At 37.2% G+C, this 18,748-nt stretch overlaps 1 protein-coding gene across 8 annotated transcripts in view; it reads right to left on the minus strand.

Annotated features, from left to right (window-relative positions):
- Positions 1-18,748, minus strand: part of NAV3 (neuron navigator 3) — a 775,925-nt gene that overhangs the window by 124,189 nt on the left and 632,988 nt on the right. For all 8 annotated transcript variants that reach the window (XM_070507275.1, XM_070507277.1, XM_070507276.1 and 5 more), the window contains 2 exons: positions 18,048-18,431; positions 7,808-7,927 (listed from right to left, as the gene is read on the minus strand). In XM_070507275.1, the coding sequence (XP_070363376.1) occupies positions 7,808-7,927; positions 18,048-18,431 (504 nt within the window). The remainder of the gene's footprint in view (positions 1-7,807; positions 7,928-18,047; positions 18,432-18,748) is intronic.

The following is an 18,748-nucleotide window of genomic DNA, read 5'->3' on the forward strand; positions in this document are numbered from 1 at the left end:
GAATTAATTCTATGAGGGGTATTACTTAAAAGCATTGGAGGCTTATGCAGTTCTTCACAATGAGGTCAGTGAATTCTGAGAATTGGGATAAAGGAGAAAAGTTCAGCACCAGTTCATAAGCCTGTGATGGTGAGCAGGTGCCAGGGGGAAGCTGAGAAAGCAAATAAAACTTTTTCTACTTCCCCACCGTTTTGCATTGGTAACTCTACTTAAAGTAAAGAAATGAGGGCAAAAAGACAGACCATTTGATTATGAAATAATTATATTTACTTATCTATTTGCATCTCAGTCTATTAATTTTTTTATGTTTGTTTTTAATTATTATTAAAATTAGCCAGTAAGCTAATGAAGGAAATACTTAATACTGATTCTGTGATTATGCTGGAACAAATCAACACAGAATAGAATGAATTATTAGAGCGTACACGGACTAGTGACAAGCATCATGAATCTGACCCCTGGTGATATTTGCTTGGTGGCTTAGGAGAAATCTCTGTTGCCTTCACTTCTCCTATTTGGAGAAGTCAGAGAAATATCAAAAGCCTCTTACCCTTAGAAATGACGTCTCACCTGATTTTATGAGACTCTGTCGTGACTCCCTTTGTAGAGGCAGTGTAATTTTCTGCACATTGATAACAACTGTAGATTTAGAGTGAAGGGATCCAAAATATACCACTGTGACAAGCTGCATTTTTTTTTCTGTACTTTCCTTATTTGCCTAAAAGCAGAGAATCCCAAAAGAATTCATCTGTCATAAATCCCCCCTTGGGGGCTCTGCAATCAGAGAAGATTGAGAAGTAGGGATAAGAAATCACCTAAACAGACATTGTCACAAAGCTATCAGATTTCCCATCTCTTCTTTTAAGGGCCCATTTATCTCTCCGAAAAGTCATTTGTTTTCCCATGAGTGCCCTGCTCCCACTCCTCTTCCCCTATTAAGATGGTGCCCCGAATTTTAACTGCCTCCTTGAGTCACATTTTCTGTGAATGCCTGCACACATATGTATGTGAATAAAAATTTGTCTTTTCTCTTGAAAAATCTGTCTTTTGTCAGTGTAATTTGCATGCTCCCAACCACCAAACCTAAGAGGGTGGAGGAAAAGTTACCCCGTACCAGACAAGGGATTCAGTATGACTACATGTTTGGACCTAGGCTTCTCTTAATATGTTAACAGTTCTAATGACCGAAAACCTTGGAGGTATGTAAAATCATGAGAATCCCTTAATGCCCTTTGCAAACTGTTTCCTCAACTGTGATTTCAGTACCTGGATTGCAGTATCACGAATCAAATCAATCTGTCAGTACAATAAAAAAATCGTAATTTCTATGATGTATTATGCTTTTATATTTTCAAAAAATCATGATCAAACATGCAAAATCAGTTTAAAAACATAAATGGTTAAAGTAATTACTTTATAACTGAAATCAACAATCACTATATTTAGGAATATAACTTAGATAACAATGTAATAGACAATCCAGAATGGACCTGGAAAAGGAATCCTTGTTACCAGAATTTGTGTAATTTTTGTCCATATTCAATAAAGAATTTGGTACCTGGATCTTTGTCTTCCTCTCCTTTGAGACTCATTGTGTCATCATATTGATTTAATGGCCACCTGGATAAATCATCTATATAAGTGAGTTTTGATGTCCATGACCACTCTACTTTAGTAACTCAGGCTATAACTTATAGATGTCTTAGTCATCCAGGAGACCGCTACCTCTAAATGGTAAACTTCATATTATTTTATTTTATTTTTTGACATAAACCTTCACCTAACTTCACTCGTCCATGGAATCTGACACTGTCACCTATTCTTTCTTCTCTCCATTTCAAAAATATCAGTTAACCCTATTTGTTCCTCAGCTTCATATTAGAGCTGATTTCTCTGTCTCTTCAAAGCCTACTCTTCCTTTGCTCACTATCTAATTGTCAAGGAATAATTCTCCAGGCTTGTTTTCTCACTCCACATCACAGATACAAATGTGCTCTTAGCCTGCGTGGTGCTGAATCACATCATGGTTTAAAGAACATTAACTGGTTACTGCCCTAATAGACCTCAGGCAGGCCTGAGGCCAGCTCCACTGAGGGATGCCATGGCATCCCTTAGATTTGTCCTGTCTTGCATTAAAAACATGGAAATGTGCTCATATAGTTTTGCCACAGTTATTTGCACCTGGTGGGCCAGCTCATGACTGATGGCATTCTCATCCTGTATGCAGGTGACAGCACCAGCATATCTCTGTGGGAAACTTTAAGGATCTAGGAAGTTCACATGACCATAATGTGAGAATGTTCATCATCTCTTGCTGTGTATAAGCTTCTCTGTAATTTCCTAGATTATCTGCCATTGAAGAAGATTTATATCTTTAACTACCTATTGATCTCATAGATCTGTTAAGACAGTTACCAATATTTAAAAATTGGGACATTTCTTACAAAAGTCTAGACTCTTGACTTCACTTGAACAATCAATTCCTTGGCCCTCCTTCCATGTCTGTGCATTTCCACAGGCAGAAAACTCTAGAGCTAAGGATGGCTGCCCCCTCTGGAGTGGTCATGTTTACCATGTCCTTTCTGCTTCATTCATTTCACGTGATCTTCCTGATCCCTGTAGGATTTGAGCTTATGGTGTGCATACTACATAGACTCACTACTTTAATCCAGTACTTATATAATGTCTCAACCTCCAAGGACAAAACCACCTGAGACTTACACAGTGTTATGAACTGCATTGTGTCCCCCTGCAAATTCATATGTTGAATCTCTAACCTCCAAAGTGTCTGTATTGGAGATAGGGCACTTATGGAGGTAATCAAGGCTAAATTAGGTCATAAAAATGTGGCCCTATTCCAATACAACTTGTGTCCTTATACAAAGAGGAATAGACATGAGAGATCTCTCTCTTTCGCTATGAGGGAGCACAGAGGAAAGACCACGTGAGCACAGAGTGAGAAGGTGGCCATCTACAAACCAGGAAGAGAGGCCTCACCAGAAAATGAATTTTCCAGCACTGTAATCATAGATGTGTAGCCTCCAGAACTATGAGAAAACAAATGTCTATTGCTTAAACCATCTAGTTTGTGGTATTCTGTTATGGCAGCCCGACCAGAGTAAGACACACAAACCAAGCCCAGCTTCCTCTAGAAATGGTGTCCCCACTCTGTTCTTCAGTCAGGTGCACATCTCCTTTCACCTGGACTCTTACAGTCACTTCCTAAGCAGTCTACCTGTCTTTGCATCATCCGTCTTAAATATTTGCTGTGAGAGAGTTCTTTCTAAAATGCTATGATTATAACATGTGTTCTTGCTTTGAAACTAAAAAAAAGAAAGTAATTAAAATTAGTAAAATACCTCCCTATCACTGCAGGTCCAAACACTCTAGAATGGTCCTCCAGATCCTTTGTCTCTTGCCATCCCTGTCCACGTACCCAGTGCACCAGCAAAATCACATTATTAGTGGTTCTGACAAAGACTCTTTCCTTAACCAAACTTTAGCCAGGGTCCTCTCATGACTTTTCTCTTCTAAGCTTTGACCTTGGTCCCTGCTGGGCCTGCATAGCCCAGTTTTAGTAAAAGTCCTGCTAGGTCAGTTCAGAGAGAATCGCCCACCCTTGATATCTGATTACCTTTGATATCTGGTTAAATTTCTCATCCTCTACTCTTGTACCTGATCACCTGGCTTACCTTCAGCTAGAATCTTGTTGAGTCAGTTTAGCAAGAATCTGCCTACCTTGATATCTCCCCTCAGTACTGTTCCATCTACTGACCCCCACATTCTGCTTGTTGGCTGTAAATCCCCGCTTGTCCTTGCTGTATTCAGAATCAAGCCCAGTTCTACACTGCGGTCTCTTTTCCTCTATTGCAATAGTTCCTTATGAAACCTGTTTTTATGGCTTTAACTATTGTCCACCTCTTGTCTTTAACATCTCCTTAAACCAAACTCTTCTATGCCTCTACGTTCTCACTCCCGCGTTCCTTCTGATTTCTCCCAGGTCATATGTCAAAGAGTCTTGTGTTTTCTTTATGGCCCTGTTTAAATCACATTGCTTTTTGAAGTTTTACACTCCCAGGTAGAGATAATTACTTCCCTTTAGTGCTTCTAAGGTACTTTGCATACACATCTATTACGACTTGGTCAATTTTATTGTCACTTTATTTTTTTGTTTACATTATTCTCTCTCACCATTAAACTCAGAACCTTTCACCCTGAATATTTCACTCTATTTTTACCCAAGGTGCTTTATGATGTTAGGCATTTAGGAGTAATTATATATTTATTAATCAAATATTTGTTAATGCTAGCATAGACAGTGTAAGAATAGTAATAGGAGTTAATAAAGCCCAAAACAACAACCATTCTCCAACTTCCCCCAAAATTACCTGTTAAATATAGCACAACCCAAGTGTATAAGTGCCTGTGAATTAGGATTGACAATCATTATAACCAGAGCAAAATGGATAAAGCCCACACATGTTAACTGTCTGTTATGAATTTATTTGTGAAGTTCCCAGAGAGTCTCCAACATGTCCACAAGGATTAGTCCCATTCTGTAATCTTCACTTAGCTTAAAAAGGAGGTGGGGTTGGTGTTGGATTGATATGGAAAGTAAAGGAACTGCAATACCTTTGAATAATAAAACACTTCAAATACACTATTGGCTGTTGAAGGCCCTCCTCTTTCTTTGGGGCCATCTCAACCTGCTGGGAAGAGGAGGTCCACTATTCTCTATTGCCCATCACATCTAAACCAGAGGTTGACCAAAGGGGAATCTATTACCTTCACTATATCAACACAAACAATTCAGGTCCACTCCTCTTCCAGCCAGCTGGCTACTTTGTCATTACGTAAGTAGATTTTCACAGATAGAACTTTTAGAAAGAATATCTAAGAAATATGAAAAATTAATCAAACATTGTTTCTTTGGCTTTTAAGCTTTCTTTTAAGCTTTCTTGTGAATTACCACAAGCTTTATCATTTACCAATTTACTAAAATGAACCCATCACTAACATGTTTTATATTATTTAAAAGACCTTGACTAACGTAGCTGGGAAACTGGATGTATAAGAGGTAAAAGATCCAAGTCCTTTTACTACTATATCCACCAAATGAGGGCATTAGGCTAAATCAGTATTTTAAAAAATATTATAGGAACAAATTAATTACCATTATAGAAAAAAAAGTGGGGCTATCAGTGATGAAAAAAGCTTAAGCAGCACTGAATTAAATAGAGTTAAGCAGGTTTTACTTTGAACTACAGGACTTCTCAGTACCTTTGTTGAGCAGAACTAAAGAAATAGGTATTACCTTATCGCCCTTCTTATCTATTCTATTTGGAACGGATATCAGAAGAAAATTTTATGCAACAACATCCTGTATAAGGAGGTATTTTAAAACAACAGGACTTACACAACTGTAATATTTAAGACTACGTATTTTAAGACAATAGATACACCTGGAATCACTTCCTGAATATAAAATTTTAAAGGAACTTCAGACCTATCTTTAATAAAATAGTAACTCCTGTCTCTGCTGATAGTAGGATTTTTACTATGACCTTACTGCTGCTTCATTTAGCCAAGTGAGCAAAGTGGTCTTTTGCATTCCTTAAATTATAATTCTTTCAAAAACTTTTTATATAACTTAAAGTATTAAGGACTTTAAAATGTCATGTTTTATGTTTAAGTGTCATGTTAAGTGTTTATGTTTTTATAGGCCTGGCAACTACTTGTTAATTTTTAGATAGTGGTTGGTGAACTTTGGTGTACATAAGAACCACCTGGAGGACTGGTTAAAGCTGAGATTGCTGGGCCCACACCCAGAGTTTCTGATTCAGTAAGTCTTGGATGCAGTTGAGAATTTGCATTCCTAACAAGTTCCCAAGTGATGCTGATGCTGCCGGTCCAGGTACCGCACTCTAAGACCCACTGCTTTCACAGGTCCCAAGTCATTAGACGCATATCTGGGTCTTTCTGTTGGTCTGAGGTTTCTTAGCCAGGCCCCAATCTGGAGCCTTAAAGGAACAAAAATAACTGGTTATCCCAATTGTCTCCAAACTAAAGTCACCCTTGTGTCAATTCTTAGGTTCTGCCATCATAACCTCATTTCCCAAAGACCAACACATTTTCCCTTCTTTACTGTTTTCCACTCTCAGCTAACAATGTGTAGGTCATTAGTTTCAAAATGTGGTCCACACTTTGGATTTCCTCCCTTATAATCACTACTTCCTATTTTCCCACATAACTCACTCCCTCACTTTCATAACACCCTTGCAGTACCGTGGCTCTTTCCTGGCCTCACTTGCCTCTCCACCAAATTGGACCCTACTGCTAACTTACATGAATATGTAGCCTACATGAATATACAGTCTATATTCATTCCTTTTTTCATTCACTCCACAAGCATTTGCTCAAGGCTCAACATATAATGAATATGACAAAAAGTCTGCATTCATGGGCTTACATGATAATGGCAGAGATAGAAAATCAACATGTAAACAAATAATTATGATATATTCAAAGAGTGATGTGTACATTGAAGAAAATAATATAAGGTAACAAGCAAGAAAACGATTGGAAAATAAATGTATCTTAGCTGCTCTGGAAACACTTCTTTGAGAAGGTAACGTTAAGCTGAAATAAAAATGTTGTAATGGAGGCAATAATGCAATGAATATAGAAGAGGACATTCCAGGCAAAGGAAGTGTCAACTCAAAGGCAGAAGGAAGTTCAGGGTGGTTGAAGTTAGCGAAGGAGTCAGGGCCGGAAAATAGCTGAAAAGGAGTTTGGAGGGGGAAGCAAAATTTTTCATAAGCCTTTTGTAACATGCTTCACACACACACACTCACACACATTTGATATACAAATTAGGAGACCAGGATACATACAGGATGAGAGCCAAATCTGTTCCTCTAGCCAATGTGAGTTAAGATATCAATAGCATTTGAGTGAGGAGAAACTGAAGAGTGACATCAGAATTCACTGTCTAGCCTTTGGAGTTGGCTGTACTAAAATGTACAATGATTGGCACACTCTCCTTATTTCAGAATGCGGAAGCATTAAGTCTTAACCTTTTGTCCTCTTCATAAATACTGAATTAAAGAACCACTCTACATATTGATACATAGTAGTTCTGAAAATGGGCAATCCCTTCCTACTCAAAATTTGGAGTGAAGAGGGGGCAAAATGAGGTCAGAAATATGTCTTACGACATTATTTTACAAAGACAATATTCTCAAACAGTGATGATTCTGATAAAACTGGCAAAGCAATTTCCAGCAAAATAACTAGTATATGGAAAACACACACGGACACACCCTCTTAAGCAATCTGAGACAATGATGAAAAGAAATTAGCCTAAAGCAAGAGCTGTATGTTTTCAACAACACCCTCAAGAAAAACATCAAGGTTAATGTACCTGATAATTTGAAATATGTTTTAATCTTTACATGATTAGCCTTCAGGTAAATCTGAGGGTATCTGAATTAAAAGAAATTTATCAGCCAGGGTTTTTTTCAAGTCAAGAATATAAGATTATGCTTATAATTTTCCTTTTACAGATATTAAAAGTTGCTACCACGTAGCCTGAAAATTTTTAAATATTCTCACCAGCAACACAATATTTTTCAGTATACAAACCTAAAAAATGTCTTGCAAGTAAAACCGACAATTTTTTAAATGTTCCAAAATAATTGTAATATTGAAATAGAAAGCCCTTTGATTTACACTGTAAAACTCCTAGGATCTCATTTATGAAATTACTTTATGCACTCTTCACCATCATGCATGCTGATTGCATTACCTGTCTGCATCCACTGTCACATCATGAACCCCTCTCTGGATGACATCCCTGGAAGATGCTGTGTCTGGTATTCGGTTAAGACTTCTCGTATACAGGTTGAGCCCTCCATCTGTCATGTACCTGAAAGTAAATGTCTGCTTAATCAACAGAAAATTAATTAACCTCATCAGTATAATTTAACTTAATAAACAAACTGTTCAAAATTTTCAATAATTATGCAAATAATGCTTTATTATAATTTTTCTGTAAAAACATTCTACTCACCAGGAAGTATTAGAATATCGTTTCAAGTTTACTAGGGAATCAATCTTCCTTGTTACAAGTAACTAGAGTATTATAAAAGTTTCCTTTCCCCCCACTTTTGTTATCAATATTATCAATACGGAACAGATATGTAGATAATACAACGCAGTAAAATAAGAGCAAGAAAATTTCATGAGCAAGATAATTTTATTTTATAAATACCACTTTTGAAGGATTGAAGGTCATTGGAGTAATGAAACATTACCAAATTGAAAATTAGATCAATTTATTTGATGAGTAAAATTTATGCTACAATTGGCCACTATCATAAAATAATAACCAAGAAGTATTAGATATTAATATGTTGTCAGAAACTCTTCTAAGTAGTTTACACATAACATTATTATTTCCATGTTAGAGATGAAGAAAATAAGTATGAAAAGGTTAAGTATTATACAAGATCTCTGAACCAGTAAAGGCAGAACTGAGAAATGAATCTAGAAAGTTCGTTCCAGAAACCGTGATCCTCACCACCATGCATTGCTGTCTAAGCTGAAGGATAGCACTGTCCACCCCACTTCCTGTCTCTGAGATCCACCTCTGTGCCATCACAGGACCACCACCATTACACAGGGCTGATAACCCTCACAGCCATGTTACTATTAGGTAATCTTGCTTTCGTGGCTATGAAGGATTAAACTAGGGTGTTTAATCTCCTACTCTATGCTGGGTTTATCCATTTTCTTTCTTGAGAACTGGGATTAAGAGACAACTCATCAGTCTTTCTATGTGGATAGAGTTAATGGTAATTAAAACGCAGGAGGTGTGAATATCAGTCTTCATAAGACGTAAAGCACCACAGAAAAAGCTGGTCAGCAAAGTAAAAACAATGACGCAGAGGTACAAAAAAGAAGCAGAGACATTTGGCCACATGGTTTCAGCTTCACAACTTGCCCTTGGGTTCTAGGAGATACATCGACTTCTTTATAATCAGGTCTACAATATACTTAAGCAAATTCAAGTTGATTTCATTTTTTGGAATAAAAAAATTTAATCACAACCATATTTAATTGAAGATTGACCAAATAGTTAAAGCTAAGATTATGAAGTTGGCTAATTACCTACATGATTAGTAAATTCTGTCCTTACTAGTTGAAGAATCTTGAACTAGTTTCTTGAAATGTGCCTCAAATTTCTTCCTCTGAAAATAGGAAGAATAAAACCTACTGCAGATGAATTCTAGGATAATTAAAGGAGAAGCATAGAAAGCTCTCAATATCAGAACCTCAAAAATAGTAGCTACTTGCTATCTACAATGTCTCTCCCGCATACTTTGAAATGGAAATATATGAAGCTTTATATATAAAACAATAACACTAAGTCACACTATGTTATCCTTATAAAGTATCATATATAGTTAATATTCTTGATAAACAAAGAATTTAATCCCATCAAAATTAAAAAGTAAAAAGAGGTCTTTGGCTCTAAAATGTGTTGAACACTGACATACTCCTTTAAATAGGGAATATTAAATATAATTTAACTTTTTTGATAACTAATTCATGATTACGAGCATCAATTCTGTGTACAGTGATACTAAATGGGACAATTAAAGAATGAAAGGATATTTATCCTTCATACTTTTTAATTTGTCAGCTGCCACATCTTGGTGTTGTCAGTGTTCCCGTGTTTATTCTTACTTCCAATTTCTTATCCTATTTTCAACCTAGTTTTCAGACAATTTCTAAGTGTTTTTATTGCCTCTTTTCTTTGTGCGTAGTATATGGAATTCCTGTAAAATAAAAGTGTTTAGTAGCAAACATTTTTCTCATTCATTCTCCCTTTGAAATTGTGTTTTAAAATGTTCAGAGGGATAGAAATCTTCTCTCCAGATAAATAGGATACTCCTTTTAAAAAAAAAACTATCAACACGCTTAATCCTAAACTTAACCTCTGGAGGAAGTTATAACAATGTCTATATTTCACATTATACATCTCATTGGTCTGTTTTACTCATCTGTGAGTCTCCAAAAATGTTTAGCAAAGTGTTTTGTATATAGTTTGGTATCAACAAATATATTAAATGTTTGTTCAGTTGAATTTAAAAGGTTTCCACATCGTAGGAAGGAACCATCATAGCAGACCTCAGCAACTTACCCATAATGATGACACATGTAAACAAGAATTAAGACGGAGGATCACTTCTATTAAAACATAACCTTTTAACTATTCAATACTTGCAGAAAAGTAAGTTCTATAGATGAAGGTTAACTGCTTTGAAAACTAATTTTCAAAAGGAAAAAGAAAAAGCCCACACATTTAAAACTTCAATGAATTAAGAAAACTTTTTTCAAGAAGTTTTTCAAAGGGTATTCATTTTTCTTTGGCTCCTCAATCTTCCAGGTAATATCAAGTAGGTTTATAAGAGGTATTAATTGGAGCATAAAAATTTCAAGTGTATAATTCTTCTGTTTACAGACACTCTCTCGTTTGGACATTGGTTGAGTATTTTCTTAATAGAACCATGAATTTGTTAACTGAAAAATAACATACAGGCATCACATAAGTAAGACAAAATCTTGATTTAAATATTTTCTTGGTAATTATTCTTTCTTTTCATTCTTTATGAAGGACTTAATCTTACAGAAGATGAATTTCATAATTCCTCTAGGAAAATTATGCTACGATCTGGAAGCTACAAACGTTACGGGATGATTTCAAAAGAATAATGTAAAAAAACTTGCTAATAGTGTTATAAATAAACTTCAACACTATCAGTCAAGACGAGTTGAAGAAGAGGTAATAGTCTTAAGCAAGACTGTTAAAAACAAAAAGTTGCAAAGGACACTTGTGAAGGTTGTTGACGAAAACTAAAATCTCTCAAACCATGAAGGTCTTAGAAGAATTTCTGCCCTATTAAAATTCTGTAAGCTATCAAATGATATACATAAAAAACAATAGTCTCACAAAGAATTCCCATTTCTTCCTCCCTTCCACTGCTACCCGTCTTCTTTCTGTGTAAACAAACACTGCATACTTATGGTATATTTTCTTTAGATGTCTTTTTTCCACATTATTTCCAGTCCACAATCTTCCACCTGCTCTAGAACATGGCATCAAACACCTTTCTACACGTAGACACATGGATTTCCCACAAGAACCTCAAATACAGCAAAAACTGACCATGTATCACTTCCCTGCAGAAGCTCCTGCTCCTGTTGTGTATGCTAAGATAGTCACAGAGAAACACACTGCGACCAGATCAACAATTTACACATGTGACTTCTTCTTGTCACTCTCTATCCCCTACGATTATAAAATGGAGTCTGTTCAGATCTGTGAATTTGCATCACTATGCTCTGTCTACTCACTGAAATAGGAAAAAATTGTAAAAACTCTTATTTTTATGTTGTTCAACCCTATTTCCTTAATCAACATAAAGATATACAACTCTACCATTATAGAAACTCGATGCTTTTTTAAAAAAGCTTTATGGTAAAATATATCATATTTATGCAGTGTATAAAGTGTAACGTGCATATTAAATAATAATAAAAGTAATAGAAACTTTCATGTGCCCACTGCCTGGCTTCAGAAATAGAACATTTCCAGTTTCTTCAGTGTCACTAAAGGCTCCTCCCAATCACGTCCCTAAACCTTCCTTCCAGAGACATCCACCGTCCTGTATCATGTGTGAAGTATTCCCTTACTTTTCTCTATGGTTTTACAACATGGGCCTGTATCCCTAAAAGTATATTGTTTAGCACCTCATGGCTTTGGATTTTATATAAATTGAATCACACTATATGTATTCTTTTGTGACATTTTTCCTCCGCTCAAAATTACATTTTTGTAAGTCATCTATCTTGATGTATATTGCTGTTATTCATTTTACAGTTGCATAGCTCCATTTTACAAACGCATTACAGTTCATTAATACACTTGACTGTTAAGGATATCTGAGCTTTTTTTAGTCTTTTTGCTTACAAGCAACATTACCACGAATGCTTGCGCTCACAGGCAAGAGCTTATCTAAGGTCTATATCCAGGAAGGTCACAAGAGATACACACACACATCCAACCTTACTAGTCAATGCCAGATAGTTTTCAAAATAGTTTCAGAATAAACTCCTACTTGTCTACAGATGAGAATTCTCATTTTTGTTTTAATTTACAAGTTGCAGATTACCAAGCACGTTGGCAATATTTCTGCTTTGTTATAGGCCACTTAAGTTTTGTCTGCAAAATGTCTGTTTAATGGGTCCAGCCCTGGTGGCCTAGTGGTTAAGTTTGGCACCCTCGGCTTTGGTGGCTTGTGTTCAGTTCCCAGGCACAGAACTACACTTGTCTGTCAGTGGCCATGCTGTGGCAGTGGTTCACACACACAAAAAAGAGGAAGATTGGCAGTGGGAGTTAGCTCAGGGCGAATCCTCCTCAGCCAAAAAGAAAATATCTGTTTAATGTCTTTTGCTCATTTTTCCATTGGATTCTCTGGCTTTGGGGGTGGTTTTTTAATTTATTTTTTCTTTCCTCATTGATTCTAATCCTTTATTAGTTATATGTATTACATATGATTGTGGCTTATATGGGGTTTTATCCTGACACTTTTCTCTTGCTTATTTTTACGTGAAATTAATTTTTCTGAATACAAAGAAACTTGATTTAGATGCCTTTCTAACTTCACACAGTAACTGCTTCTGTCATTTTTGTTTCGTGTTTAAAAATGTGATAATTAGTTTCTTGAGATTGTGGACTATGACCCCATCTCCCATTTTTACCTGGAACTTCTCTACCTTCATCTTTATTGCCACATGCTGTTCAATTTGCCTCTACTCCATGAAGTTTCCCTCACTGTGGGGTCCTGTCCTGGAAGGGAGCTGTGCCTGGACAGTCTAATGAATGCATGGGGCCTGGATGGCTCCATTCCCTTCAGTCACCACCTCGGGTGCTTACTCTCCCTGGCTGGTCAAGTGTCAAAAGCCATCCCAGCTTCAGCTGCTGTCTTCAGACCAGTCCCTGTCAGTTTCTCTGGCCTATTCTGGGGCTCTTCTGTTCTCAGTGTTATCAGATGCACCACTGCTACCCTGTTTCTTCTTCTACAGATACCGATTCCAGGCTGGTCCTTCGACTCTTGGCTGATTGTCTCCAGTTGCTTATACTTGAGGTTTGAGATGATACCTTGTCACCATCTTTTTTGTGTAAATAATGATCATTTTTTTGGCTTTCCTATCTAGTTGCTTTGTCTGTTTTTGTGGAGATTTGGGAAGATTCAAAACCTCTGCTTCCACCATATCTTCCTAGAATTCTATGTCTTTACATTCAACATCTCCTATTGGCCACTGTGTGCTATAATTAGCTATTTTTTAAAGACATGAAAACACAGGGCATCTAAAATGTTGTGTTTTTTTTTTAACTTCAAAGGAACTCCAGTTTAGCATCTTCCTTTAAACGAGCCTAGATAATACTAAGAATTGGCCCCTAGATCAAAGGTGCTAGCTAAGAAAACCACTAACAGTGAATGGTCGCGGTGAAGCTCTGTTACGTGTGCTTGTAAAAAATCAACTTCTCAGAGAGAAATGTGCACAGAGAGATGTGTGGACAATCTCACAGGGTCAGTATGTCATGATGGTTAAAGGTGCAGCCTGGAGCCAAACTGCTTAGGTTCAAGTCCAGCATTGCTACTTACGAGCTGTGTGGACTCAGACAAGTCACTGAAATTATCTCTGCCTCAGAGGCTTCATCTGCAAAATGGAGATAGTAACGATACACTTACTCTTCGTAGTTATGGTGAGATATAAGTGAGTTCTTGTATGTAAGAGGCATAGGACATTGCCTAGCACATAGTGAGTGCTATATGTATTGGCTAGTATTACAAGTTATTTTTCCATTAGAATTTCTACTCACTAAAAATAACTCTCATAGCTTGAATATGAAATAAGTAGAAGCGTTAAGATTAGAAATCTGTGGTTTCTGTGCAGATCCTTTTAACCCAACTCAGACAACCCTGCCCTTTCCAGTGTTGTGGATGCTTCAGTCACCACAAAGTTTATGAAAGGAGAATTAAGGGAGGAGTGAAGAGAAGCAGGATTAAAATATCCACCACCGCTTTCTAAAATTTCATTCCTCAGAACTGAATCACCTTGTGTTTGGGTCATGTCACTTAAAGTAGAGTTTTACGCTATATTTTGGCCCAACTGTTTATCACTGTGACACCTGCAGATAACTTTAATTTCCATCCAATTAAAATATGTAACTTCCCCCTAATTTTACAGTGTTTCTTTTCTGCTTCATAAATGGAGACTTTTTCAAAGAGACTTATTATAAGTAAGAGGCCCTCCTCGGACTAATTCCTAATTACTGGCAGATTCACAGCCCCAAGTGTTTAAACTAATTTTAAAGAGAGAAGAAAGAGATAAGCCTTTGTATGCTTCAAGAAATTTTGAATTCTCAGAATGTTGATTAATTTTCTGAGTTCTCCCTAAAGTACATGAAAAAATGAAACTCCATTCCCATTTACTTCATGACATTCCTTGTGGTTACATGAGAAAAAATTCCTATATTAAACATCTTAATTCATTACTCTGTCTTTTGAGCCTTTGTCCTTTTAATCACTAAAACATACTTTTAAAAATTGGGAACAGAAAGTTAACTTTGTGACAGTTTTTTCATGAGTTGTAGCACAGACATCTCTATGCCTTTGTTTCTTACTTAAAGGAAATCGTATCAAATTAAAATTACCCGGGGATGTCGCCAGCCCTCTAGTCTTTCGACTTTTTAATTCTAGGCTGAGACATCAGGCAGTTCTACAAATGCCAGCAACGACACACTATGTACACTGGTGACAACGAAGACATACAGCACATCCTGTATGTCTTCCATCCTCTATCTTCCCAAACACACCTGAGCTGGGACCAGCCACATTGCCCGCTCACCATGTCTAGTCACCTTCCACTCAGGGAACAGAACTGTAAGTCATTCTTTAAATTTCAGTGTCTTGAACTCTACCAGGGGAAAAAGAAAATGTATAAGGCCAAGCAGGTAAATATCACCAGAGGAAGTTTTTATACAGGATTTGTGTTATTTTTACTTTGTGTTTTTTTCCTTCTTCTATTTTAGATACTGAATATGAATGACTTTGTTGGTCAACATAAAACATGTAGACCATTGGTGCATATTTAATGGACTTATTCGTGGAGCTATCCAAGACTTTATTTGAAAGACAGATAGGGAACAAAAATGGAGAACAGAAGTCTGAATTGAGTTTCCACTGAGGAATGAAACAAGCAAGAAGGAAAAAGGATATAATAGTACTTGTTTTTTCTCATTTGTGAGTTCAGCAGACTAGCTAGCTCTCATCAAACCAACTTCCTCTACCTCCTGGGCACACAGCTGAACCATAGTTCCTGGCCCCACTTACAGTTAGATGTGACCATGCAGCTGTTCTGGGTAAGGGAAAGTGGTAGAAGTCATATGCACCACTTCCAGGCCTAAAATGTACTCACGAAATGTTCTTACACTAGGGTTCTTCCTCTCTTTTGCCATCTGCCTGTTGAATATCAATGCCCAGGGTGACATTCTAAACTTGGTTGGATAATAGCAGAATCACCTACCATTCACCTTAGTCTCTAAAAGACTATATGGTGCACATTCCCCAACTGAAGGTCAGAAACACCAGTGAGGATTTTACGTGAAGGAGGAATGACCTTCTTTGTGTTAAATTACTGGGACTTTGAAATTTCTGTTACAGAAGTTAGTGTTAACTAATACAGCTAGAGTCTTGGAAAATACAAAATGCTTCTGAGTATAGGTATGCCTATAATATATATTACCATATGCAGAACCCAGTTTAAAAAAAATGCCTTTAGAGGTTGGCCCGGCGGCATAGTAGTTGGGTTCACGTGCTCCACTTCGGTGGCTTGGGATTCACGGGTTTGGATCCCAGGCGTGGACCTACACACCACTCATCAGGCCATGCAATGGCAGCGTCCCACATATGAAATAGGGGAAGATTGGCATGGATGTTAGCTCAGGGACAATCTTCTTCAAGCAAATGGGGGAGGATTGGAAACAGATGTTGGTGCAGGGCCAATCTTCCTCCTCCCTCCCCCCCAAATGCCTTTAAAAAAACTACTTACCTAAGAAGGTTTACACACACACTTACACACATATATGTATATATTGCTCTTCATTTATTGAATAAATAAGCACCTATAAAAACATGAAAACACTAGCATGTGAGTCGCATGTGGGCAGGCCCTGTGTCGATATTCTTCACCACTGCACACACAGTGCCTAGAAGGTTGCTTGACACATTGGATGAACTCGACAAATATTGTTCAGATAAATACATACGTACACAATTCAGCTCATGATCCCTCTTCTCTCTCTATTCTTTTCCCAGGAGTCCTCATGCCTCCCACAATTTCTAATATCTCCTATATGAGATCACACTCTATGATTATTAGGTTATTAATCATTAGGTTAAAGGCTATTAATGATAATAAACGTAATTGTGCTGATGATGATGAATTTACTTAAGACTTATATTGCAACAGGCCTTATGCTAAATACGATTGTGTGGGTTATTTCCTTCATTCCTAACAATTTTGTGAAGATTCTGCAATGTTATCATTATTACAGATGACAAAAAAGAATTCGGGTGAGTTAAGCTCTCAAGGAGTCCACAGATAGCAAATGGTAGAAAAAGACTTAAATTAGGCCCTCTGAGTCTGGGCTAACTCGACTGCTTCCTACCCTAATCAACCATAATCTGTCTCCCTAATTCTAAATTGTTGGAAACTCAGGCAGGGTGGCAACCAGGAATGGACTGGTGAATGTCAGGATATCAGACAAAGCTATGGATCTGATCAAAATCTCTTTTGTACTTTTTAAGGTCTTGTCACCATTCAAACAGGCTTTTCATGAATGAAGTCAGGAAAGGTTATTCATATAGAAGAATGACATCTGACACTGGTCCTCTCAGATGCGTATGGACAAAGAACAGGTCAAAACCTAGACTCATGTGGAAAATATAAAGTTAATTGGGAAGCTTTTCTTCACATTACAGAGCCTGGATTTTGAAATCAGACATATCTGAGCTCGAATGCAAGGCTGGCCTTTCCTTAGCATTGAGCAATTGGGGCCAACGGGGATAAGTTTCCTTACCTATGAAACAGGTATGATAATACTCGCCTCATAAGGGTTGGCGATGGTGGGGGGCTTAAATGAATTAATATCTTTAAAGCACTTAACAGGAGTGAAATAGGTAATAAGACATGTTCAAAAGAGCAATTACAATTACTGATAGGACTAGTTTTAATAGAATGTCCTATTGACTTCATTAGGGCTCATCCTCAGATAGTACTAAATATTCCAAATTGTCAAGATACTTTAAGAGTTTTATAATCACAACATTTTTTGGAATGTAATAGGAAACAGAAGGAAAACAGGAGCCACCATAAAAAAAAAAAATGTGATACCATCAAAAAAGAAGAAATAGATTGAAACTTCTAACTCTAAAATGATTTTTCCTCAAAATAGATTGGAGGTGCATAATTGAAGAATGCTAGAAAATATTTGTTCCTTAAAGCAGTTACAGGCAGCTTTGACAAGCCAAAAAAAAAAAAACAAAAAAACCCAGCAGCTCAGCAAAACTCCCTCTCTCCTTCCATGTCCTTCACTACAGAATCTGTTATTGAAGAAGCATGTGAAAATCACTCTGAAAAACACAGGGCATATATGTTTCTCTAAACTTATAACAAGAGAAAAGTTTAATGGCTTATAATAAAAAGATTTTATAGAAACTTTGGATATTTTACTTTTTATGACGGAACAGAGGAGAGGGCCTGAAATATCTCCCAAATAACCTTAGATTTGTCACATTTTCTAATGACTTTGTGAACCAACTTCTACGCCCTTTTTGCGGCTAACGCATTTTAGTAGACCACCCCTCCTCTTCACACAGTTCTGTTAGAGATCTGGATCCAGGGCCACTTACCCACTGTTGATGTCATCCGTCCTGAGACTTTTCCCAAGAATATCACCATCACTCATATATCCGCCAACATCAACTTCAGCAGACATGTCCAGGTCACTGCTTGCTTTCTCACTCATGTCAATCTGTGACATGTTTCCCAGCCGAGAGACAGCAGCTCGACGGAGAGGTGTTGTGTACATGAACCTTGAGGGGTCTGTGTGGATGAATCGACTGGTACCGCTGCGAGGGTAGCCAGCACCCAGGGAGGGAGCATCTCCAGCCTGAAGTCGAGGACACGCCTGGCCCAACCTCCAGGTCATGGGAGTGGGTCGACCCGTCAAGTTAGGTATGGTCCTTCCATTCACTTCCGTTGTCACAGTGCTGTCAAATGTTGTCTCCAGGGTGCTGTCAAATAAAATGCAGAAATAACTATACTCTGGTTCTCCTGGGGCCACAGACCAAGGATGCATGAAGAAAAAAGCCTAGAGTTGAGAGCCGTTTCTTAGAAGGATGTCATTTTCATGAAAGCCAAATTATACACTCATTTTGAGATTCTAAACACCTCTGCAGATATCAAAATGTAGGAGGGGGCATTCGTTTGCAGGTTTTTTGCATTTTTGCTTTCAAAAGAAAGGCCATTATAACATTTTAGATAAAGCAAAATACTGTTTCACATTCTCAATAAATGCTTAATTTAACACAGAAGAATAGTTCTTCCCAGA

Source organism: Equus asinus, chromosome 4, assembly GCF_041296235.1.
Source record: "Equus asinus isolate D_3611 breed Donkey chromosome 4, EquAss-T2T_v2, whole genome shotgun sequence".
Classification (NCBI taxonomy): domain Eukaryota; kingdom Metazoa; phylum Chordata; class Mammalia; order Perissodactyla; family Equidae; genus Equus; species Equus asinus.